General features: G+C 45.0%; 1 protein-coding gene across 4 annotated transcripts in view; it reads right to left on the bottom strand.

Annotated features, from left to right (window-relative positions):
* PTPRE (protein tyrosine phosphatase receptor type E) overlaps window positions 1-24,452 on the bottom strand; it is a 178,930-nt gene that overhangs the window by 86,427 nt on the left and 68,051 nt on the right. For all 4 annotated transcript variants that reach the window (XM_030940254.1, XM_030940253.1, XM_030940251.1 and 1 more), the window contains exon 2: window positions 18,076-18,098. Coding sequence is in view for 3 of the 4 variants with exons in the window: in XM_030940253.1 (XP_030796113.1) it covers window positions 18,076-18,098 (23 nt within the window). In the remaining variant the exon portion in view is untranslated. The remainder of the gene's footprint in view (window positions 1-18,075; window positions 18,099-24,452) is intronic.

The following is a 24,452-nucleotide window of genomic DNA, read 5'->3' as shown; positions in this document are numbered from 1 at the left end:
TATAATTCACTGCAGCAGAGTGATTTTTTTTTAAGTTCATAATCAGTCAGTAAGAAAGGTGGCATACAATCCAGCGTAGCTGCTGAGAGCCGGGCAACCCGCGTGCTCCATGGTGCAGTCGGCAGTCCCAGCTGGGTAAGCAGAATGCTTCTGTGCACTGAGCTCAGAGAGGAACAGACGGCGAGAACACCCTGCTCCCAGGATGAGTTGGATTCACAGCCCACAGGGAGGAAGGACAATGAGCAGCGTCGATCATGATTTCCCCCCGTGGTTCACATGCAGTTTTAAAATAAAAGTCATTGCTGATGATACACTTTCTGAGGATCCTTGCAAAGCAAAACTAAATTGAACTACAGCATGGAGTGAAGAAGACACAAAAGAGCTCCTGAGCACATGTATGGTTAGTGCCTTTCCGCAAATATGGTCTAGGGTTTGTTTTTGTTTTGTTTTGTTTTTTTAATTGTTGTAACAACATTTGACATGAGATTTACCCTTTTAACAAAAAAGTGTACAACGCAGTCTCGGTGACTAGAGGCATGATGCATCACAGCGGAGTTCTCAGACTTGTTCATCTCTGGTAACTGAAACTTTAAACCCGTTGAACAGCAAATTCCCATTTCCCCCTCTCTCAGCGTAGAGAACAATGCTATTTCAGGCACGATGCTGCTTTGAAGAAATACCTTCTCATATCAAAGATCTCTTTGCCCCCTTCTACAGCACTTCCTAAAACAAAAAGGGAAATGTACCCTCAAGTTTTACTTTGTTCTGTTATCTGAAAAACTGAGGCTCCTGCAGCTGCCCAGTCTCACCAAGTTCTCTTTCTCCGTGACAAAGGAGAATTTTTTTTCACATAGCTTCTTTATTTCACATTCTATGTGTTGACCAGTCTCCCTGGGAATATGGCGACTTCATAAAGAAGTGCCCTTCCCAGTGGCGTGGTCGCTAGTGCAGGTCTTACAAATGTGCACCAGTAGCTCCAACACAATTTTGAGTCTTTCAGAAGGAACAGGGACGTAAACGCACCAACGCAGCACGTCATGTCGGGAGGATGGTCTGCTGCCACGTCTTTTCCTTTAAAAGACGATTACACTTCCTATGTGCAGTGCCAGGCACTCACTTTCATTTGTCCCAAGAATTTGATGTGAATTACTGATTATAGAGCACTTTCTATGTGCCAAGGACTGTGCTAGACATTTACATACTCCATTTCATTCAATTCACTATTATTCCTGCCTCCCATAAAGACAAAATCCAGACAGAAATGGAAAGCTTTAAGAGATGGAGGCACAGATCGACAGCGTTCCCAGAGATGCGTTCTGCGTGGCAAAGACAGTGACTAGGCTTTCACAGCGACTGGAATAGCAGCCTGCGGGGAATGCTCTTGCTACCTCAGCCTCAGCTTCCCCAGTCACTGCTTTGCTTTCCTTGGTGATTTTGGTGATCGCATTAGTTGTCTGCAAATCCATTTATCTTCTGAAAACTCCCCTTCTCGTTCATTTTCTGTTGATAAGAAATTTCTGAAACAATCATCGAAAACCATCTCTACTGCAGACAGCCAATGCTACTGACTGCAACAGGATTTGAGATCTCTTTTATTCCCAAAGGGGGCCATTATTTCCACTGGTTGTCATGGTGATGTTGCAGTATTGCTGCTGTGTGTTCGGCTGCTTCCCATTGCAGTCACACCACACCCTTAAATCAAATCATGTGTTTCACATGGTACTGGCTATATAAAACTTAGTGAATCGAACTCTCAGCTTCATCTCACTGTGATGACGAATGGGGACAGATGGAAGTGTCCGTGTGTGCCGGTGTAAATGTGACGGAAGCAGCGGGACTTAAAAACAGAAAGATCCGGGCCGGGCGCGGTGGCTCAAGCCTGTAATCCCAGCACTTTGGGAGGCGGAGATGGGTGGATCACGAGGTCAGGAGATCGAGACCAGCCTGGCTAACACGGTGAAACCCCCTCTCTACTAAAAAATACAAAAAAAACCTAGCTGGGCGAGGTGGCCGGCGCCTGTAGTCCCAGCTACTCAGGAGGCTGAGGCAGGAGAATGGTGTGAACCCGGGAGGCGGAGCTTGCAGTGAGCCGAGATCTGGCCACTGCACTCCAGCCTGGCCGACAGAGCGAGACTCTGTCTCAAAAAAAAAACAAAAAACCAGAAAGATCATCTTAAAATACATTAATTTACTCTCCTTCATTATGCAACTTAAGGACAGAATTTGAATTTGTATTATTATCAATAACTTGAGAAATGGTTTTGAAAAAGCAGAAGTTATATGTCTAGAAATGAGAAACTATATATTTTTTGTTGTTAGTTCACATTCATTTGAACTTTTGCCATATTAAGTTTTGAATATGCTTGGTTCACCCATATGTATATCTCCTTTCTTGTCTCTTATTTGTAATTAGTACACATAGCCACAAATACATGTACATGTACTTATATTAATTCCTATGGTCTCTAATTTGTGAACTCTGGCTTTAAAATATACATGAACGTTATTGATTCTGCTTTTCAGTCTTCAGCGCCCTGGTTTCCTGAAGGATGTACTATTCAAGTGCTGAACTGAACTTGAACTCCACAGTGCTGGTCCTCTGAGGCTGCAGCCCCTGAGTCCAGGTTGTGGGGGGATATTAATGCCTCACAGCCAGCAGCAGCAGAGGAACTTGGGAGATTACCTTGAACATGGAGTCCCCTTTGGAGCATGTGGACTCCGTAACTTTTCCTTGTGGGCAAACTCAGAGTATACCTGGGTATTCAGGGCCAGTGGTCAGCTGTCTTCAGCTTTCATTACAAGTGCTCTTAAGAGCTGGGTTTGATTCCTGGGAAAAGCATTGATCAAAAGGGGAGAAATAAGCTGGATTGTACTTCAGAGGCTGCTGTTTGAAACAGACAGGTGGTTTATGGAAGCCAAACTTCAAGGAAATGTTAAATCTAAGTTCCGCCCAAATTCGTTAAGTTAACCTGATTTTGACTGTTGCACTGTGTTCTTTTTTTTCTATTTGTTTTTTGCTTTGCCTGTTTTAATTTATTCTTTTTCTTTTTTTTTTTTTTTTTTTTTTGCCATGACACTATAAGCTTGGCCTGGTTTGAGGCTGAGAAGTTTTGTTGTTTCTGAATTAAAAAGAAAACTCTTTCCACGTAGGAAAGAATGTTGTGGGGGCCTCCAAAACTCAGGCTGCCACAATGAACAGACATGCTTCTTACTACACCCACTTCAAAAAGAAAGGAGGGTTGTAGCATTCACAGGAACTCCCAACAGCCCGACATGACGGCCCTGTTCCTGTGAACCTGGAGCCTGTGTGTGCCTCGATCTAGCCATTGGTGCACCTCTCAGCCTCCTCCTTCATTGGAAAGAAGAGTTTTCATGAGCTCAGCTGCTGACATGAAACAAGGTTGGGGGCTGAAGCTGAATGCTGGAAGGCATACTAGCTGGATGGGAAGGGACTGGCACGGGTTCCAGCAAGGTGCCACAGTCATAAAAACAGGGGAAGCTGCAGGGGCATACATTCTGAAGGGGAGTCTCAGGTTGGAGGTTTTATGGTAAGGAATGAGTGATTCGAATCAACTTTAACAGGGTATGTACATAGTACGATTCCAGAAAAATGGGGGCACCACTGCCTTCTTTCCCACCCTCCTTACCGGTGTGCAACATGCAAACACCCACGTCCCAAACCCTCTCTTCAGTGTTTATTTCTATGGTGGAAAGAGTGATTTTGACGGGGCAGGTTTTGAGATCTTCCTTATAATCTACTGTTGCATGAATGGACGTCTTTAGCCCTTTAAACTGCCTTTGGTGAAACATAGGTAAAGTTACGTGTTGCCAAGCAACGCAAGCTTCCGACATTGTATGTCCTTCTTAGAGAGGCCCTCTCCCTTCCAAATAATTAGACATCAGTCACTGTTCCACGTCCACACTGGGAATAACACAGGAGACTCAACATCATCCTGAAATGAAGCGAATCACACTGATTCCTGGCAACAAGATGTTCATGACATGAATTTTCCCTTAGAAACCAGGCTCTTTAAGACCAAGGCTGGCACCTAAGACAGGAGCATGTGGGCTAGATGGCTTGCCGAACCCTTAAAGAAAGCCCCCTCCATTTCACGCTAATGTGCATTTTATAGATAGAGGTCAAATTCATTTAGCTCAAGGTGGTCTGGAATATTTCGCGCGCATGTGTGCGTGTGCGCGTGCACGCTCGTGTAGAGTTGGTATAAACATGGACAGAATGGTAAATGAGGCACCTAAGAATGATTAGTTCGTGGCCTGGCAATTTCCCTCTGAGACTCAGCAAATTCATCATGACTGCAAGCAATGCTTGCTTTAGCCATCTTGCTATCCCATCCTGAAGAATTAATCAAATGTTGCAGCATCGTTGGAAAACAGGTTTTCATATAGGTGTTTACAACAGCTTATTGCATGATGGTGCTGATGAAATCACAGAACGGCTTGGATGCTGTCCAATTCTAAATCCCACCGTCAGGGTCTGGACAGTCAGCTAAGCCTCAGCTGGGTAATTTTGCTATTCTGGATCCGCAGATCCAGATCTCACTCCTCTTCCTAGCTTGCCTTGGCTTCTGGATACGTTACTGTTAGTAAGAAGCAAAGCACATAACCATCTCCAGGGAAGCGGATGGAAGAAAACCAAGAGGACCAGGCAGAATGGGCCACTTGACCCTTGAGCCACCTCCCACTATGAGGAACCAGGTGGGTCGGCTTATCTCACAAGCAGACATGGTGCTGTTCATAATTCCCTCATCCTCAGAACTCACTGGGAGACACACTTTGGGTTCTCCTCTCTGAGAACAAAGATGTGTGGATCTGTGAAGCCTGAGTTTGAATGCTGGGACCTCCTGGCTCTCAGGAGTGGTGGGGGTTGAGCCTCTCTTGCCAGCTGCTGCCCCTCTGCCCTGATGGAATAGACATCACCATGGGACGGGGCTGAGGTCAGATTTACTCTTTTTGGTGGGCGACACTTAGAGGTTTATTGACCAGGAAGGCCTCACCTTAGAACGCACCTCCCAGTGACTGGTTCAAAACCAGATCCCTTTCAAGACAGAAGTTCAATGCTAGTAGGTGGCTTGGATTGGTGGGCACATCCCTTAGCTCTTAGGAATCCTGGGAGTGGGGGACTGGGGAGAGAACTGCTATCAGAAACCCAAAGTGAACTGAAATGTGCAGTCTTGGCCCAGTTTGGGGCCAGTGCAGACCTGGAATGAGGCTCTCCCCTGTGTTCCAGCAGGGAGTCAGGAGGACTAACAGCTCCTGTGACATCGGGCTGCATGGCCACAAAATAAAACAAAACAAATGTGGCCACATCAGTGAAAGAAATCACTGAAGCTAGTCTGGTGTTGGACAGAGAAAAATCACTGAAAATTGACTGAGACACTTGGAGGTGTTAGTTGACTTTATTTATTTATTTATTTATTTATTTATTTATTTATTTATTGAGACAGAGTCTCACTCTGTCGCCCAGGCTGGAGTGCAGCGGTGCGATCTCCGCTCACTGCAAGGCTCCACCTCCAGGGTTCACGCCATTCTCCTGCCTCGGCCTCCTGAGTAGCTGAGACTACAGGCACCCACCACCACGCCTGGCTAATTTTTTTGTATTTTTAGTAGAGACGGGTTTCACCATGTTAGCCAAGATGGTCTCTATCTCCTGACCTCGTGATCCATCTGCCTCGACCTCCCAAACTGCTGGTATTACAGGTGTGAGCCACTGGATTTCATTTATTTATTTATATCCAGCTTGCTTTTAAAGGGATATAAAGTCATGTAAGGACTATTCATTCATGCACCTAAAATTCACTGGGTGCCTCTCTCATGCCAGCACTTGTGCGAGGGGACAGAGGGATGGGATCCCCATCCTATGGGGCCTGCGTTCTTGCGGGTGAGAGAATGGGTAAATACCACAGTTCCAAATACTGGTAAGTGCTTTAATGACAATATAAAGTAAAATGGGGGTACAGAAAGTAACTTGGGGCTGGAAGTCAGACAGGTAGCATCAGATGGGGTGGGCAGGGAAGGCTTTTCCGGAAACTAATGATGGAATCAGAGAAGAGAGCTCTGGCTGTGCTCCCCTGGAAAAGAAAATCCTTCACCAGTCACCATGGGATGGACACTGCAGGACTCTGTCCCTCACTTCTCATACTCAGGGTGGGCTTTGGGGACACAAGAGCAGTGCAGTGCTCAGGCCCTCACTCAGAAGAGAGACCCTCGTGCTTGGGGCTTAATGCTCTGTAACTGCTACCTTCACCTGTCATAAGAATTTTATCTCTGAACTTGTGTTTTGTGAGGGAACTCTGGTGGGGCAATGGGACATGTGCCGGGGTATGGCCCCTCAACTCACACCTGGCCCACCTCCTGCCCCACCCCATTGGGTTCTTGACTGTCCACTTCCTGCCCCGGTCAGCAACTGAGACTCCCCCCACTCCTCAATAGGGAGGATGGGGGCTGCATGGACGCCCTCTACCTGCCCAGTTGAAGGCAGTGAGAGTATCCTAGTGCCTGGGGGAATGTGACATTAAATAAAAGGTAAAACACACACACACACACACACACACACACACACACACACACACGCACACACACACCACTATGAAAGGTCCAGAGAGAGAACACGAAGAAAGGAAAAAGCTTTTTTTCCTGCCTTTTGAACGAGTGACCCCGGGTTTTAAGTAGCCAGCCCTGTTTGTGCTAAGTGCTGCCCCAGGCTCTGTGAAGAATGCAAAGATACAACTGTCTTCTCCCCGCTCCCCCGTCCTCCACGCCTGTCCACTCATTCACACATCCATCAGCAACGCAGGTTCCTGAGACCCGATGCACAATGCATGCTGGGTAAGCCCTGGGGATCCCAGGACAATGGGCTCCCTCGCCCCCCCAGGAGCTGAGACCCTGGCCCCCCACACCCCCGTCTGTGACAGTCAGGCATGGCTTCCACATCAACTGTTTTCTGTCCCTCTGCGGTGGCCCCACCACACATTAGCTTCAAGTATGCGTCACACATCACATAAATTATGGATAAAGTAGAAAATGGAAGTTAGAGAAAACATGCCCTCTCTGATCAGTCAGAACTGTTGGGCCGTTCTCTGAACGTGACTTTTCATTTCTCAAGGTTAGTAGTTCATTTCCTTTTAACCACGTCCTCGAAGAAAACCCTTTCCTGGGGATTTAAGAAACTTAGAAAAGGAGCCCCCAGGTTGCTGTGACACCCCTGATGTAGTTCTCTGTCTTTCATAGACCTGAATACGCAATTTCAGTGAGTCTATTTCCTCAACCCTCTGCTCATTTTCAATCAGGACCCTAGATTCTGTGCCCAGGGGCAACTTCAAACTTTTTCAAATATCCCAGGCACACTGTGACACAAACAGCAGACACATTAAAAAATGCACGACAGCCTCACTGAAATAAAACAATTTTTTTTTTTAGCTTTATGATGAATTTCAGAAAGGGGCTACCTGTTCTGGAGGAAAATGAAGACTCCCACCTACACGATTATTACAAATGCCTGGGCACGTACTTGGCTTTCTGACCACGTATTTGGGTTTCTGAAGAGGTACTTGGATTTGTTGCATGGCATTTAGTTTTCTGACTGGGGACCTGGATTCTAACCCGGTATTTGGGCTCCTGATGCCGTGTTTGGATTTTAGACTTGGTGCCTAGGGTTCTAGAGCAGGTGTGTGGCTTTCTGATGTGCAGGTGTATCAGCAAAAGGAGTGGCTCCAGGCCTGCGGTCTGGCTCTGAGGGTACCCAGGTGTTTCCTGAGTGCCCCTAGGCCCAGGAGCACTGGTGAGCAGCTGTCCTGCACAGGGAGCCTCCTCTCCAGGGAAGCTCAGCTTCAGGAAGCCCTGAGCCAAGGCCCAAGATGCTGGGATAAGAGCAGATTGTCCCCAAAGGAAAACAACTCCCAGCTGCCACCCCTTGTATTTTCAGTGTGCTATGAATTTTGTGCTAGAAATTTTCAGTTTCTTCTGAGGGCCCAACCTGGATGGCAAGAACCTTAGAGCCTTGCAGAGGTGGCTCCACTGGGCAGCTAGGGAGATGGATGTCCTTAGAAGAGGGGTGACCTGCTGACCCCCACGTGGCTGCTTAGCACAGACACTCGGCACCTGAGCCTCACAGGCCCCACCTCTGCTCCTTTTCTGGTCATGTTGTTTTCCCCACGACTGACTCCCAAATGTTCCACCTGCACCTCCAGCCTCCCTGTCTTACCCCTCTGATTTGCACCCCTCCTGCCGCCTCATTGCTGGCTGTGTTTCCCATCCTCTAGGTTCTTGGGTTCTACTGGGTAAAATCTGACCCTGGGGGCCCCGAGGTGCTGGGCACAGGGATGAGCTTCAACTGCTCACTCGGTGGGCTCACTGGTCTGTGCTCAGGCCAGGCAGGAGGGACTCACTGTAAAGATGGGGCGGCCTGTGCTTCAGAGTCATCCTGAAGGAGTGGTGTTGAGGGGCCCAGGAGAGGGAACAGTTTGGTAAGGGGTGGGGCCCAAGGCAGGAGCTAAATAGCTCTGGTGGCCACAAGTACCTCTGGTGCTATTTTAATAAAGATTATGGATCAGAAAGGATTGCCAGACCCCTGCTGGATGGACAGAGGCCAGTTGGAGTAATCAAAGTGGACAGGGGTGAGACCCTGCGAACACTGTGGGAAAACACACGATATTACCAGGCTTCCCATTAGGAAACCTGCCACGTGGCTTCCCAAATGGATTGGATTTGCACTACCCTCAAAAAATGTTTCAAATAATTGCACAACTTTGGAAAATATTCTTATAGAAAGAAATGTTTTTGAAAGCTGAATGAGACAGATTCCTTTTCTAGAGAGCATTCCAGTCATGATGGCGTCATGATTGCCGTGTCTTAAGAACCTAGGTCAGGTTAAATGCCTTCTTTTAAGTGATATTAACATGTCTCCTTGTCTCAAACACTGCGAACCACATTACTCAGTTGATATCAAAAAGAATTTTTTAAAGGAAACATGACTTAATTCTCAGCTCAGCAGGCGGAAAACATACAGCCATGAGTGGTGAATCACTCATTAAAAATTAAGTCAATCCGCCCACAATGGGAAACAGCATAACAGAATGTCGGTGTTGGCTTCAGATTGGAAGGAAGCCAAAAACAGGTTTTGAAAACAGTGATGCCTTTGAATTCGATCTTGCTCAAACAGTGCACTTTTGGGATTTCTAACTTCATCCCAGTGACATCCACTTTCCAGTGTCTTCTGTTGAGAACTCCCCCAAGAGGGGAGCAGAGTGGTATGGAGGGTTTCCATGGTTTCTGACGAGATGAAGTGGTTCTCCTTCCCAGTGAATCACTTCTGGTAACAAACCATCACACGGCCCCCGGAACCATTTGCCAGAACGGCCCTCAGAACAGTGGGAAAAATGCCTTTGTTTTATTAACTAACATTTCTGTTTGAGTTTTAAAATCAAAGCCCACGGATTCTCAGCTTTTCCTTCCTGAATATAAGCAACATTATAAAAAGGAAATGACCATATTTCAAATAAAAATTTTCCATTAATAAAATGCATTTTAAAAAAATGTTCTCGCTTCTTTTGGAGAGCAGTGAGAGAGGAAAAACAAATGGGGGAGGCAGGAGGAGCAAGCCCCCCAGGCCAGTGCTGCTTTCTCATAGGAAGATGACAAAACATTTGCCCCAAAACATGCAGACCTTATCCTGCAAGACAAGGAGATGAGTGCGGCTGGTCCCAGTCATGGCTGACACCTGTAGTAGTTACTTTCTGGGGATTTCTGTTGCTAACTCCAAATCCAGACCAGCACCACCCTAGAGCATAGAACTCTAGGTCTTGAAGATGTCTTTAAACAATTCTCACCCAGGCCTTCATGTTTTAGAGCAAGAAGGTGTGACTCAGAGTGATGAAGTGACAAGTGTAAGTAATTCAACTTTCTTCTTCTTCTTCTTCTTTTTTTTTTTGAGATGGAGTCGTGCTCCGTTGCCCAGGCTGGAGTGCAATGGTGAGTCTCGGCTCATTGCAACCTCTGCCTCCTGGGTTCAAGCGATTCTCTCGCCTTCAAGCGATTCTCCTGCCTCCACCTCCTGAGTAGCTGCGATTACAGGCACGTGCCACCTTGCCTGCCTAATTTTTGTATTTTTATTGGAGATGGGGTTTCACTATACTGGCCAGGGTGGTCTCGAACTCCTGACCTCAAGTGATTCAACCACCTCAGCCTCCCAAAGTGCTGGGATTACAGGGGTAATTTGATTTTCTAGAACTAAAATCTTTCCAATCAATCATTTTGCTAGGCTCCTGGGCAAAACACACATTTATACTTAGTAGAGAAAGGACTCAAATATTGGCTGTCTAAGAAATATTTCCTGAAATTAGAACTGGAATCAACCACTTCATTTTTCAAGATCTTGCACAATCATGAGCTTGCAAGAGATACCTGATAAACCCTGATAAACCCTCAGTGAGCGAATGAACGAATTATTGGCTGTGCGGAAAGGAAACGTGCCAAGTGTGTGAAAAGAGATTAGAAAGCTGCATTTGGTCAGCAGATAACATGCAGAAATAATTGGGAACTCTGGCCAAGATCAACTCAAGTGATCATAAAACTGTTCCAAAATATAATTATCAACCAGCAAACCGTTTGCAGAATCCACAGGATATGCTCTTATTTGTTAATGTTCTCTGTCACTTGCATAACTGTCAAATCATGTTTTTCATAATGGAAAAGTTTTTCTTTTGGCAGGTCCGAACTTCACCTTTGGTGGTGGTAATGAGAGCTGACTGTTTTTTCAGTTGGAGAGGAGCACCGTTTCTGTCTGAGGAAGCACCGCAGGGGACTGGCGTTTCCTTTCCACTGTCCTACAACTCACTTATCCAGCCTGCCTGGGTCTCTGTTCTCCCCTCCTTAAGGGAGAGGTGACAAGACACGCCTGGGAGGCTGCCTCCTCGTGTTTAGGGGACCCACATGAAATCATGAATTTGAGCTTGCTTTGTAAAGAAGCACTCTCTACGTATGTGCCTTACCAGAAATGCAATTTCTGTTTAAGCATAAGGCATGTAAGTTTTCTGGAAAAACAGGAAATGGAGCAAATCCTGTTTTTCTAAATAATAATTTCCACAAACACGATATTTTAAAAAATTCATTTCTCAGCAGCAACATGGTAACATGATAGCTTTAAATACATATGTATATGTAAAATATAATATATATAGCTTTAAGAAGCTATCTATATGTATGTGTTATAGCACTTGAACATGAAATCTGCACCATTTCTGACAGCAGATGAATCTTGGTAGAGTTTTTTGAAATCAGTTAAATACTATCAACATATTTTTTAAAGTTGTTAGAACTGAATCAGCCCTCATCATAAAATAAACACAAATCCAGTTTTTGTTTTTTTGCTTATGCTTATTTCTATTCAAAACAAGGAGAAAAGCTACTCAGAAAATCTATTGTATGACATGTTTTTGTTCAGTAATTCCACAGAGATCCTTCCTTTCTTAACATTTTAAATAATTTTTACCAAACTCTGCAACATAATAAGCAGTTTTTAAAAAATGTTATTGTAGATTCCAGAGTATGTGTGCAGGTTTGTTACATGGTTACATTGCATAATGCTGGGCTTTGAGCTTCTATTGAACCCATCACCCCAGTAGTGAACATAGTACCCAATAGATAGTTTTTCAACACTTGCTCTCCTCCCTCCCTCCTCCCTTTTGGAGTTCCCCGTGTCTGTTGTTTCCATCTTTATGTCCATGTGTATAAGCAGCTTTAAAAAGTCACCACAGGCCGGGCATGGTGGCTCACGCCTGTAATCCCAGCACTTTGGGAGTCCGAGGTGGGCGGATCACCTGAGGTCAGGAGTTTGAGACCAGCCTGGCCAATATGGCAAAACCCATCTCTACTAAAAACATAAAAATTAGCTGGGCATGGTGGCAGGTGCCTGTAATCCTAGCTACTCAGGAGGTGGAGGCAGTTTGCAGTGAGCGAAGGTTGTGCCAATGAACTCTAGCCTGAGTGATAGAGGGAGACTCAGTCTCAAAAAAAAAAAAAAAAAAAAAAAAGTCACTGTAAATGGTCATTTTTGAGCAGAATGTGATCTCCTTTCCTGTTGTTCAATCCACAGGGGGCCACCCCCAGGGGATGGAGCTGCAGTTGAGGGTGAGTTCCTATATCTGGTAGGACTGGTCCACTCATGGCCCTTGCATTTGGCACCAGACCTCATCCCGATGTACCGCCGGGTCTGAGAAATCTCTCTGTAACTCACATACCCAAAAGTGTTTATAAATTTCTTGTCTTCTTTCTCCTAATATGAATGATGCCACCCCTTAGGCAGTTGGCACACATCTGCAGCCGACAATATCATCTGTTTCTGCAGCACGAACTGCACAGGCAGGAAACCCTTACACATAGAGTACCAGCCCTGTGTCCTCAGGAGCCTGAAGACAAGCTCCTTGAAGACCAGCTCATTGGCCTGCAGACCAGGTCCCTCACGCTTGCTCTGTGTGTCACTTTTAATTAAAATGCCACTTCACAAATCTAGTTGTTAAGAAAAATGAAGAGGGCAGTTTTGATTACAAAGATAGAAAATGTCCAGTTTACAACGGGTGGGATTTTCACGTGTCATCGAGCCGGCCTATGTCCCCAGCAATTGTTAGGGACTGTTTTTCTAAAAAGGTGAACCTCACCTTGGATTGTTGGCTGTCTGACAACCCACCAGGCCCAAACAGACAATGCTTCTGTGCCATCCCCAGGGCACTATCGACCGAGGCGTGGTGGACTGGAAATGGTTTCCTGAAGCATAGATCCCAGATTTCCTGCACAGAGCTGGACAAAGGTAACTAAGAGGCTTGCCAAATTTTCATTTAACGACGCCTTCCTGGTAATATTCTTTAGCCTGATTTTTAGATACTTTAGAAATTATATTAGAAGCAACCATGACATAAAACCAAAGAGACAAGAAGGGCCCCTCTGAGTTCCCCCGTTACCTCTTGTCCTCCTGGGAAGACGCTGGGAAACCATCCTGGCCTTGGAGAATCCATGTTTCCCTGCCAGCTGAAAAAGGATTTCTAGAAGAATTCCAACTCTGAACTGGGTCTGCTGTGAACACGGTGACGAGACATGAGTTTATATAGGAAATCTGTGTTCCTATTTCCTCTTAGGGGAAACTGTGACTGATTAACGCCCAGGCCTTTGCTCTGTGACAAAGGATTACCTACTGGGCTCTTTTAGGAGGCACTTCTTGAAAGAATGCGGAAACTTCCCCGGGGGGAGGGAGGAATGGAAATGGAAATACATGAAGGATTAATCTGTTCATCATGTCAGATCCAAAGGCATTCTTCCAACTTACTGTCAACTTCTAATTCAGTCACCAGGAGAATAATTTGTCACTGTGGCTCGGATAGAAACCCATGGAATCCATTGGTGCTAATAAAAAACCCAAGTATGTGATGAAGAAGGGAAACAGGAATCACATGTCTCAGAAAGTTTTAATTTTGTTTGTGCTCTGCCCACCAGGCTTCTCACTTCTTTCTGGGATTCCGAAGGCTGGCCCAGGGCATATAGCTCCTGCCCTGCTGGAAACATCACCCCAGCGGACGCAGCCAGAAGCAAGCTTGGAGTGGTCCCCCTGCCTGTCGGAACCCTGAACTTTATTTTAAAAATAACAGATTTTTTTTTTTTTCTGTCATGGTAGCCGTTCAAATCAACATCAAGAAACACAAATGAGTCAGAAGAGAAAAAAATCACACTTCTCAAAAGTGACAGAGGAGGAAACAGACTACTAAAGAAGAGCAAGCGAGTGAAGGGAAGCCTAAGTACGTTTTAAAATTGAAGCTCACGGTTGCTGAATATTCACATGTTAATTTCGTTTTCTTTTATTCCTTGGGTATTTCCATGAACCAAAGTGAAATCGTCAAGTTACAGAATCATTTAATTTCACTTTGTAGTGGATACCCTTATGTATAACAATATAAGACCTCAAAGAGTCTGGAGAAAATATTTAAACCTTAATGATACGTCTTTTATAAATTCTCAATTCTGAAATTCCATTGTGTTAAATACTATGCGAGAGACCCGGAGAGTTGTAAGCGTTCTCCAGTGGAAGGAACTTTGGTCATATTTGATCATTGATATGAACTATGGTGTTATTTTCACAAACCTATTGTTAAAGACAAAGAAAAAGGAAAGGAAAACATGGGAACAGGTGACTCTACTTAAGAGACCCCCTCCTAATCCAGCTTAACAGGAAAAAAGACTCGTTTTTTTGGATGTTATTTTATTTATTTGTTTGTTTATTTATTTTGAGACAAGTCTTGGTCTTTCACCCAGGCTGGAGTGCAGTGGTGTGGTCTTGGCTCGCTCCAAGCTCCACCTCCCAGGTTTAGGTGTAAGCAATTCTCATGCCTCAGCCTCTCAAGTAGCAGGTGCCTGCCACCACGTTCAGCTGATTTTTGTATTTTTAGTAGATACAAGGTTTCACCATGTTGGCCAGGCTGGTCTTGAACTCCTTGGCCTCCCAAAGTGCTGGGATGACAGGTGGGAGCCACTGCGCCCGGCCTAAATGTCAAATATTAATATAGTTTTTTAAAGTGAAAAAGTAGATTACTGCTAGTAAAGGGAACTCCTTTTGATACTCACTATGGTACCAGCATATATGTTACAATCCAGTTCAATATCTTCCTTAAATTTGGAAACAGTTGCCATGATTCTGTGATGACGATCATAATAAGAGTAGCAGTGACAACCACAGTTAGTTAGCTTTTATTTATTTTTATTTTTTGAGACAGGGTCTCACGCTGTCACTCAGGCTGGAATGCAGTGGCGCAATCTTGGCTCACTACAACCTCCACCTCCCAGGCTCAAGCGATACTCCTGCCTCAGCCTCCCAAGTAGCTGGGATTACAAGCACGTGCCACTACCACCCAGCTAATTTTTGTATTTTTAGTAGAGACAGGGTTTCACCATGTTGGCCAGGCTGGTCTTGAACTCCTCATCTCAAATGATCCACCTGCCTTGGCCTCCCAAAGTGCTGGGATTACAGGCGTAAGGCACCACACCCAGTCCATAGCTAGCTTTTATTAAATGCCTACCTTGGATCATCTCACTTAAATGTCACATCACATCCTAGGAAGTGATGGATAGATGAGAGAAATGAAGGCTCGCACAGGCTGATGTGTTCATCCAGCACGTGTGACTAGGCTCCTCTGCAGTCAGCTGGCCAGTGTGGGTGGTGGCTGTGGCACCATCTCCAGCCTTAGGGGGCTTATCCACCCTGCCCAACGTGGACTACCCTTTTAGTTCTAACTGACTCAAAAGCACCTCTCTGAATCCCACAAGTGAGAAGTAAGTTCCCTTCCATTAATAGATATCCTGATGTTCTGTACAAGTCTCAAATGCTTAGCAGTGAAAATGCAATGGGCTAATAGATCAGTCTGGTATTCTACCTTGGTGGCTGTAATAGTCCGTTTTCATGACGCTGATAAAGACATACCCAAGACTGGGCAATTTACAAAAGAAAGAGGCCTATTGGACTCACAGTTCCACATGGCTGGGAGGCCTCACAATCATGGCTGAAGGTGAAAGGTACGTCTCACATGGCGCAGACAAGAGAAGAGAATGAGGAAGAAGTGAAAGTGGAAACCCCATAAAAAACCATCAGATCTCGGAAGACTTATTTACCATCAGGAGAACAGTATGGGGGAAACTGCCCCTATGATTCAATTATCTCCCACCAGGTCCCTCCCACAACACGTGGGAATTAGGGGAGTACAATTCAAGATGAGATTTGGGTGGGGACACAGAGCTAAACCTTATCAGTGGCCCAGTGGGCAGGTCCCAAACGAAGGCAGCAGACAAGGCAGCACAGATAGGAGACCCAGGCTTCGAAACCCTTTCCTCGTGTCCAGAGAATGATTTCTGGAATCAGAAGTACCCTTAATCTAGGAACTCAGGATCTTCCTGAAGCAGAGCTGTACTTTCCCACTGAAATGGAGGCAGGGCCGGGTGCGGTGGCTCATGCCTGTAATCCCAGCACTTTCAGAGGCTGAGGCAGGTGGATCATCTGAGGTTGGGAGTTTGAGACCAGCCTGACCAACATGGAGAAACCCTGTCTCTACTAAAAATACAAAATTAGTTGGACGTGGTGGTGCTTGCCTGTAATCCCAGCTACTCGGGAGGCTGAGGCAGGAGAATCATTTGAACCCGGGAGGCAGAGATTGTAGTGAGCCGAGATCATGCCATCGCACTCCAGCCTGGGTAACAAGAGTGAAACTTCGTCTCAAAAAAAAAAAAAAAAAAAAAAGAGAAGAAAAGAAAAGAAAGAAATGGAGGCAAAGGAAGGATGAGACCAGGAAAAGGGAGGTGCCCCCTGAGGCTACTCTGGCTGCCAACTACCCATGGTGGATGCAGGGAGGAAAGGTAGTCAGCTCCTGGACACACACTCAGTGACCCTTGGGCAGGGCACCCACTTCTGAATCTCTTGCCGGGTTTGAGACAATGCCGGGAGGTGGAGGAGCCCCGGAAGCACCTGTCACAGGATCACTCAGCTGCGGGAGCTGCTGACTCACTGATGGGGAGCAGGTCAACTTGCCGGGAAAAATACGAAATTTTGGAAGTGGCAGAAGGCAAAACGGGGTGCAGAGGGGCCAATACTGAGTGGAGAGAGAAGGGGTGCAAAAGTCACACACTTGTAACAAATCATAATCTGAGCCCTGTATTTCAAAAGGAGCTGTAGCTGTGGGATCTGACACTGAAATATTTCATTTTAGCATGGTAGGCACACTTGCATTCGATAAAGCACGCAGCTCCAATGCTGTTGAGGAAAGCCACGTTTAATAAGCATTTGAACCAGTATTGACCAGCCAACACCCCTTGTAGAGGATTCTGAGGCAATAAGGGATTGCAGATTTCATATAGTTAATCCTCCATCCTGTAAATATGATTCCAGTAACGATCCTTCTCTTTGATCCCACCGCTGACATTTACCCAAGAAGAGTTCCCCATTCAGAATCAACAACGTCTCATAATGATGCAATGGAGAACACGGACAACAAAATTAACGTAGTAGGTGGCAAATGAAGGCATCTCTCTTCTCTAGCTTAATCAATCATTACTTTTATTTAACACTCCTTACCAAGAAAGAGACAAACAATCTACACAGTCAAAATGCATTTGATCACACCAAGAACGACAACAAGCATTGATGCCCAGATGGAACAGTGCCACAAAGGGCACCCTGCCTAAAAAAGAGGGCCAACTGGGGCACAATAATTGATCCATTGACCTGAAAATGATTCCAGAACGGAGTCAGTGCCTTTCAAACAAGGCAATACATTTAGGAAATACAGCTTCCCGGTGGCCGGCATCATGCTGCCCGCTGAAAGCAAGCACACCCAGAAGTCCACGAGCCACTCGCCTGCACGCTGCAGACACTGCGAAAGCTCTTAGATTTTCGTCCTTTGATTTGTTTAGGAAACTTAACAGCATTAAATTGATTAAGTAGACTGCAAAAGGGCTCTGTTGTTTAAAGTTTTCTTTTTCTAAGGACATTAAGGCCATGGAATTTTGCCATTGCCTGGACCCAAAAGTCATAAAATCATGCAACACCCCGATACTGCTTTTACTGAGCATGCAATCCAGAGAAGCTCCTTTTCAGCAGTTTTCTCTAGAGCAGATCAATTTAAGAAGCAGTTACCATCATGCAGTTATGTGCTCCCACGCTCCTGAATAGTGGTCGGATGTGTGCCATTGAGATAAAGCTAGACCCTTCTAAAAGCAACAACAAGTCAGTGAAAGGAAAGGATGTAGAAACTGTGTCCTCAACAATACATTTCAGGAGACCAAGCAGCTGAGCCAAATTTCACACACACACGCACGCACACACACACACACACACACACACAAATGATGTAACAAAAAGGTGTGATATGAGCCTGTTCAAGCAAGGTAAGGCATAAAATTCAAATATAACATGCTGACCATACGGCCTTCTTTCTCAAGAAGACAATGCTCTTCTAATAATTAAATCCCACATACTATTTTAAGCTAGTTATCCGTACATCAGACATAATTTTAAAAATGTTTTGTACTCACCGAGGGAATGCGAAGGCTATAGTCTGAAAAAGAAAGAAGAAGAAGAAGAAAAAAGTTAGTTTTCTGGTTAACAGGAGTTGGCTGCTAATTCTAACCATTTCCTTCTGTATAGCACTAGTCGACTATCCCATTTTTGCTTCATTATTCAGGGTCTCCTGGAGACCTCTTTATCTAGTTGATACTTCTTTTGGCTGCAATTATCAGCTTTTAACCATGTCCTACCCCAAACTTTAATAAAATCTCTAATGGTCAGTTGATTGATGGTGGGGTGTGGCCACTGACCTAGCCCCCAAGATGCTCTATCAGTCAGCTGCCTCTGCTGTGGCCTGTAGGGTTCCCTCCCCTTCAAGTCGTTCCTTTAGCCCATCCTCCCCTCAAAAGAGCCTTTTACAGCCTAGTCTGGGGCATCTCCCTTTCCCCAGCTTTCTAGCTTAATCATTATCTAGCCTGACCATTCCCATTAATTAATTAATTTTTCTTTTTGAGACGGAGTCTTGCTCTGTCACGCAGGCTGGAGTGCAATGGGGCGATCTTGGCTCACTGCAGCCTTTACCTCCCAGTTCAAGCGATTCTCCTGCCTCAGCCTCCTGAGTAGCCAGAACTACAGGTATGTGCCACCACACACGGCTAATTTTTATATTTTTAGTAGAGAAGGGGTTTCACCATGTTGGCCAGGCTGCTCAAACTCCTGGCCTCAAGTGATCTGCTCGCCTCGGGCTCCCAGAGTGCTGGGATTACAGGCATGAGCCTCCATGCCCAGCCTCCCATTAATTTAGCTCTCATGTTATTTAAAAAAAAAGGTTTTATCAAGATATAATTTTCATACCTTAAAGTTCACTTGTTTAAAATGTACAGTTCAATGGTTTTTTGTATATTCACCCAACTTGAAACCATCCATGTAATCTAATATTAGAACATTTTCATCATTCAAAAAGAAACCCCACACCCACTATTAGCTCACTAGCTCCCAAGCTCCATCCTCTCCCCAGCCCCTGGCAACACCAATCTTCTTTCTGTCTTTACAGATTGGCCTATTCTGAGTATTTCACATAAATGGACTCACACTATAAGTGGCCTTCTGTGACTGGGTTCTTTTACTTAAAATAGCATTACGTTTTTGAGACTTATCCCTATTGTAGCAAGTACCAGTGCTTCATTCCTTTTAATGGCTGAATAATATTCCACTGCATGGATATACCAATTTTGTTGACCCATTCCTCAGTGGATGAACTTAGCTTGCTTGTTCTGTTCTGAGTGGTCAGGATGGCAGCCTCACACTGGGATTATTGATTAGGCTGCTATCTACCTGTGAAAGAGTCCTTGCTCAGTCATCACTGTATGTCTGCACTGGTGAAGGGTGGAAGCACGTTTTGATTGTCACTATTTTTAAACAGTGAATTCAGTACATGATGTTTTCCACTAAAATAGACTACTTGCTATCTTAGTCCCGACAAAACTAGATTTTAAATCAAATCAAATCAAATCAAGATTCTACAGCATACAATTAAAAGTTGTTATAAATTGTTATATTTTAAAAAAATGTTTAAATGCATATTGTTATATATTTAAAAGCTGACCCATGAGGTATGTTTGAAGCCCAAGAAGCAGAAAAAATACTTCTGGTTACTAAGGAATTTTAAGTCTATTTGGGCAAATCTACAGCTCAAATTCTTCTTAATGGCAAAAGATGTAATACCTCTCCACAGTACTGGGAACAAAGCAAGGATTTGTCCCACTCCTATTTAACACTATCCTGGAAATCATAGCCAATGCAATAAGTTAGGAAAAAGAATCAAAAGACATAAGCATTGAAAAGAAAAAAAATAAAACTTTGTTCTCAGATGACATAATAGTCTACATAGAAAATACCAAAGGATTCAAAAATAGCCACTAGAGCCACTAGAGGCAATATATGAGTTAAGGTCACAAGGTGCAAAGTTACTAATACAAAAAAAAAAAGATTTGTATATACTAACAACAATTATAAATGAAACGTATAAGACAGTCTATATAATGCCAAAGCATCTGCTGGGGCAGCTACATAAAACAACTGGGGAAAATCTGGTGAATAACATATTAAAGCACAGAGGGTTTCCAGGGTGCAGTGGAACCCAGTATAACATAGAGCACGATGGCAGGGGATTGGGAGGGAATCGGTTTTTGGGCAAGAAATGATTACTTGAGGATCACTGCAGATAGGGGAACTGCTCTTTTGTAGGAATAACTTATTACAAGAGTACATCCTTTCCACTCTCCAAAATGAACCAGAAAAGATGCTAAAAAGAGTGACTCGTGGTGTTTGACTGGAGCCAAGTGAGGAAAGAAGCCAGGAATGGAAGTTATACCTCCAATATCTCAAGAGGATTGATAGAAATGATCAATCTTCCAATGCAATGCTGATTCCTTTTAATGTAAAATAAAACCCAATGCTATGCAGAAGTTTCTGGAGCGGGGCTGCAGACAGCGGCAGCAGGCTTGAGTCAAACCAGACTAAAATCACAAGGGAAAAGACCAATTTTGGTAGAACCTGTTGGCACTTTGTCAATGGTTGCATGATTGACAACCCCAATCAAACACAAATCATAATTTGAAATTAAACTTGAAGCTAATTTTTAAAAACTAAGGCAAGAATACTCTGAACTCTTGCCTTATTGTGAAGTGGTGCAATCATGGCTCACTACAGCTGCAACCTCCTGGGCTCAAGCAGTCCTCTTGCCTCAGCCTCCCAAGTAGCTGGGACTACAGGTGTGCACTACAACATTCCGCTAATTTTTGTTCTCCAAATAGATCATGTATTTTATTGGTTTGTAGCTCACACATGATAGTATGGAACTACGACTATCAGTTTCTTAAAGAATTAGAGCAAAGACCAATCATAATGTTCTCTAAAGTAAACCTTTACCAAGTGAAGACTTCCATTAGGCCAACACTGTGACGCCGATGGCTACTGTAGTATTGAGCTACAGGCTTTGAAACTGTGAAAGAGGAACATTTAAAAGCTGGGGGTTGGGGAGGTTGGTTCGAGCAGACAGATCTGCGAAGTGGGGTCGGTGAGAAGCTGACACAACGTCCTTCCACTCACTGGAAAGCTTCCTGTTGTTCTCTTGAATGGGTAAGGGGAAGGAGAGACGAGTTTAGATTTATTGGGCTGTGGAGTGCCTTGGGTGCTGCTTGTGGGGTTTCTCCCACATCTAACAACTATCCTAGTAGGTAAGGCAAAACCCACTTTACTATTTTTAAATTTTTATTTGTTCATTTATTTTTTGAAACGGCGTCTCGCTCTGTCACCCAGGCTGGAGTGCAGCAGAGGGATCTTGGCTCACTGCAGCCTCTGCCTCCTGGGTTCAAGTGATTCTCCTGCCTCAGACTCCTGAGTAGCTGGGATTACAGGCACCCACCACCACACCTGGCTAATTTTTGTATATTTACTAGAGATGGAGTTTCGGCATGTTGGCCAGGCTGGTCTCCAACTCCTGACCTCACGTGATCTACCCTCCTTGGCCTCCCAAAGTGCTGGGATTACAGGCGTTGAGTCACCAAGCCCGGCCGGCGAGACCCACTTTAAAGATGAGGACACTGAGGCTTGGTGAGGCTCTGGATCAGCATCACAGAGTGAGGAGACAGGGCAGCAGCGATGCCTGCCTGGGGCTGCTGAGCCCACTCCTGGCTAGGCCTCCTGGGAGAAGCCGTCCTACATTGCAATGTATGTTTGTCTGCTTGTTTTATTTTATTTTTTTTCTTAAATTGAGAGAGGGTCCCACTCTATAGTCCAGGCTGGAGTGCAGTGGCACGATCATATCTCACTGTAGCCTTGACCTTCTGGGCTCAAGCAGTCTTTCTGCCTCAGCCACCCCCCGAGTAGCTGGGACTACAGGCATGCACCACCATGTCCCACTAATTTTGTATTTTTTGTAGAGACAGGGTCTCCTGATGTTGCCCAGACTGGTCTCGAACTCCTGGGCTCAAACGACCTGGCCACCTTGGCCTCCCAAAGTGCTGGCATTAGAGGCGTAAGCCCCTATACCCAGTCTTGTCTGCTTGTTTTGTTTGTTTTTTTGCTATATCTCCTTCCTCCCAGTGAAGCTGTAATTTCTTTAGTGTAGGAATGGTGTAGGAAAGGCATTCTGCAGATGGCAATAATGATACTGGATTATTCCTCAAAATCCTCTCCAGTCCTAGAGAGTGCTCCATTAAGTTCTCTGCTCCAGAAAGGAAAGCCCTGGGATGGCCATATATTTAATGTGGGAGAAGCGGGTCTTTGGAAGTAGCCTGGCCCACAGAGGCCTGGACCAGCCTGGTCACAGAATTGAAGCTTTGGCTGGTGAGTCCCTGGAGCGCACAGCTGCAGCCACTCTGCTTCCACGGAACAGAGGCAGGGAGGAAGCCCGACAAGGCCCTGGGAAAAAGGCAGTGTGACAACATTGGAACAGGGGAAATCCGCCCTTAGGAAGGGGGGCAGGGGCAGGCAAGGTCAGGCCAGTGAGGGCGCCCACAGGAAGCGGCCGGGCTGCTGGGTTGGGTCCCGATTAATCACAAGATATGGAAAGACCGAGCGACGTTATTGTGCCTCCTACCTTGCAAAGAAGAAAATAAAACTACAGCGTTTAGAATCAGTCCCTTGGAACTATTCCATTTAAGGGAAACATTCAAATTACTTCTGAAATGAACAGAACTGGCCAATCTTTCCAAACTCAGACAAAAGGAAAATGCCTCTTACACACACCCTTGGCCTAAAGCGCCATAAGCATTCGAGTGGGCAGAATGTAGGTTGCTGAAGTGGCTTGCGTAGCACGTGTGTCTCCAAGCTACTCTTTTAAATGAGCAGCAACCTGGAAGAATTTTTTGGAAGTGCATTTACATTTTATTTTAACATGTTTACATACACGTTTCTATGTGTATATCTAAAATGTGAACTTTTCATGATGTATTAAAATTTTATAAAGAAAGGATACAAGAATGAAACTCCACTTCATGCTGTTAAATGCCAGTGATATTGATCTTACTGTGAATGACCAGCCCCCCGAGCCAAGTTCCTCAATCCTGGCTGCCTTCTCTTGGACTCCAGTTTTTCCCCAAAGACACTGAGTTGTCCTGATCAATTAGAACACTGGGGTAGCAAGAACTGTCATTCACCCTCAATCACAGTAACACTCAAGCACCATGACCATTACTTTAGATGGACTGGTAAAAGAGCAGGATCATTACTCCAAATAAAAAAATAACAGAGACCTCATCACTTGAATGAAGTGCAGTGGGAATGGACGGAACTGCAGCCACGGCCTCTGTGGCTGTCTCTGCATTCTATCAGACAACTTCATTCTGCTTCCAGTGGGTAATTCAAATGATAGAAGAATGCAAAACGTTTCTGAATCATCTAGGCTTCCGATTCACACTGATGTCATACTCACAGCTTCCTTGTTTACCTTCCAGGCAACAGTAAAGCTGTTAATGTCTATATTTTCTAATGCATGAAAGACAGGACAGAAGGAGCTACTGAACTCGGGGGAGGAAGCCCTCCCTGAAATGAAGAAGTTTAGTAGAATCTGATCCTGCCTACCCCACAGCCTCAAACCACCTTGAAAAGGAGATGAAATCTTTAAAACAATGTTGCTAAGGCTGGGGGAAAAAAAGGACCCATTTTTCTCAACCATCCTTTTTGCCAGTCTATGACAGACGAGCAGGACTTCTAAATATTTGGCAACTTTTAGAAATTATTCATGGGCAGCTGCTCAGCACAGATCCACGTGCATCTCTGCCTGCCTCTCAAGCTCCCTCCTCCCCCGACCAAGGCACATACTCTCTAATTACTCCACGGTTGAGGCACCCTCTTTGGATTAGGAAACATGCAAATTAGAAAGCCAGACAAATCCTTCTTTGCAAGTACAAGTGTCTGCTGGTTTCCATACTGCCTCGTCTGTCTATGCCATTATTATCAGCATCAAATTTGGAAACATGGCAATTTGATTCCGGGCTCCCTTCCGAGGTGTAGGGGTGCCCTCCAAGCCCCAGACGGGAGAGCTATGGATTTGTCCACCTCTTGGTGCTGGGCATGGACACTTCTCAGATAGTGATAGTCACTGTCATATTTTTTTAAAAAAATCTTTGCCCAATGAGTAGCTTCTTGGCAGGGGCTCTAGTGTTTGAGGACAGGGATGGATGGTGTTAACAGCCACCAATAGAAGACCCTTGCAGAAGAAAGTCACTGTAAGGACAGGAACTTCATGCCTAAGCACCCAACAGGGATCACTGCATCCTCTCAATACTCATATGGGGAGTTTGTTATTAGACCCACTTTGCAGAGGGGGAACTGAGGCTCAGAGACATAGGGTAGCTTGCCACAAGGACTCCCCACACTGGGCAGTGCAGTGGGACTCCAG

This window comes from Rhinopithecus roxellana, chromosome 11 (assembly GCF_007565055.1).
Source record: "Rhinopithecus roxellana isolate Shanxi Qingling chromosome 11, ASM756505v1, whole genome shotgun sequence".
NCBI lineage: Eukaryota > Metazoa > Chordata > Mammalia > Primates > Cercopithecidae > Rhinopithecus > Rhinopithecus roxellana.
The sequence above is the reverse complement of the archived record's forward strand: the minus strand, read 5'-3'. Positions and strand labels throughout refer to the sequence as shown.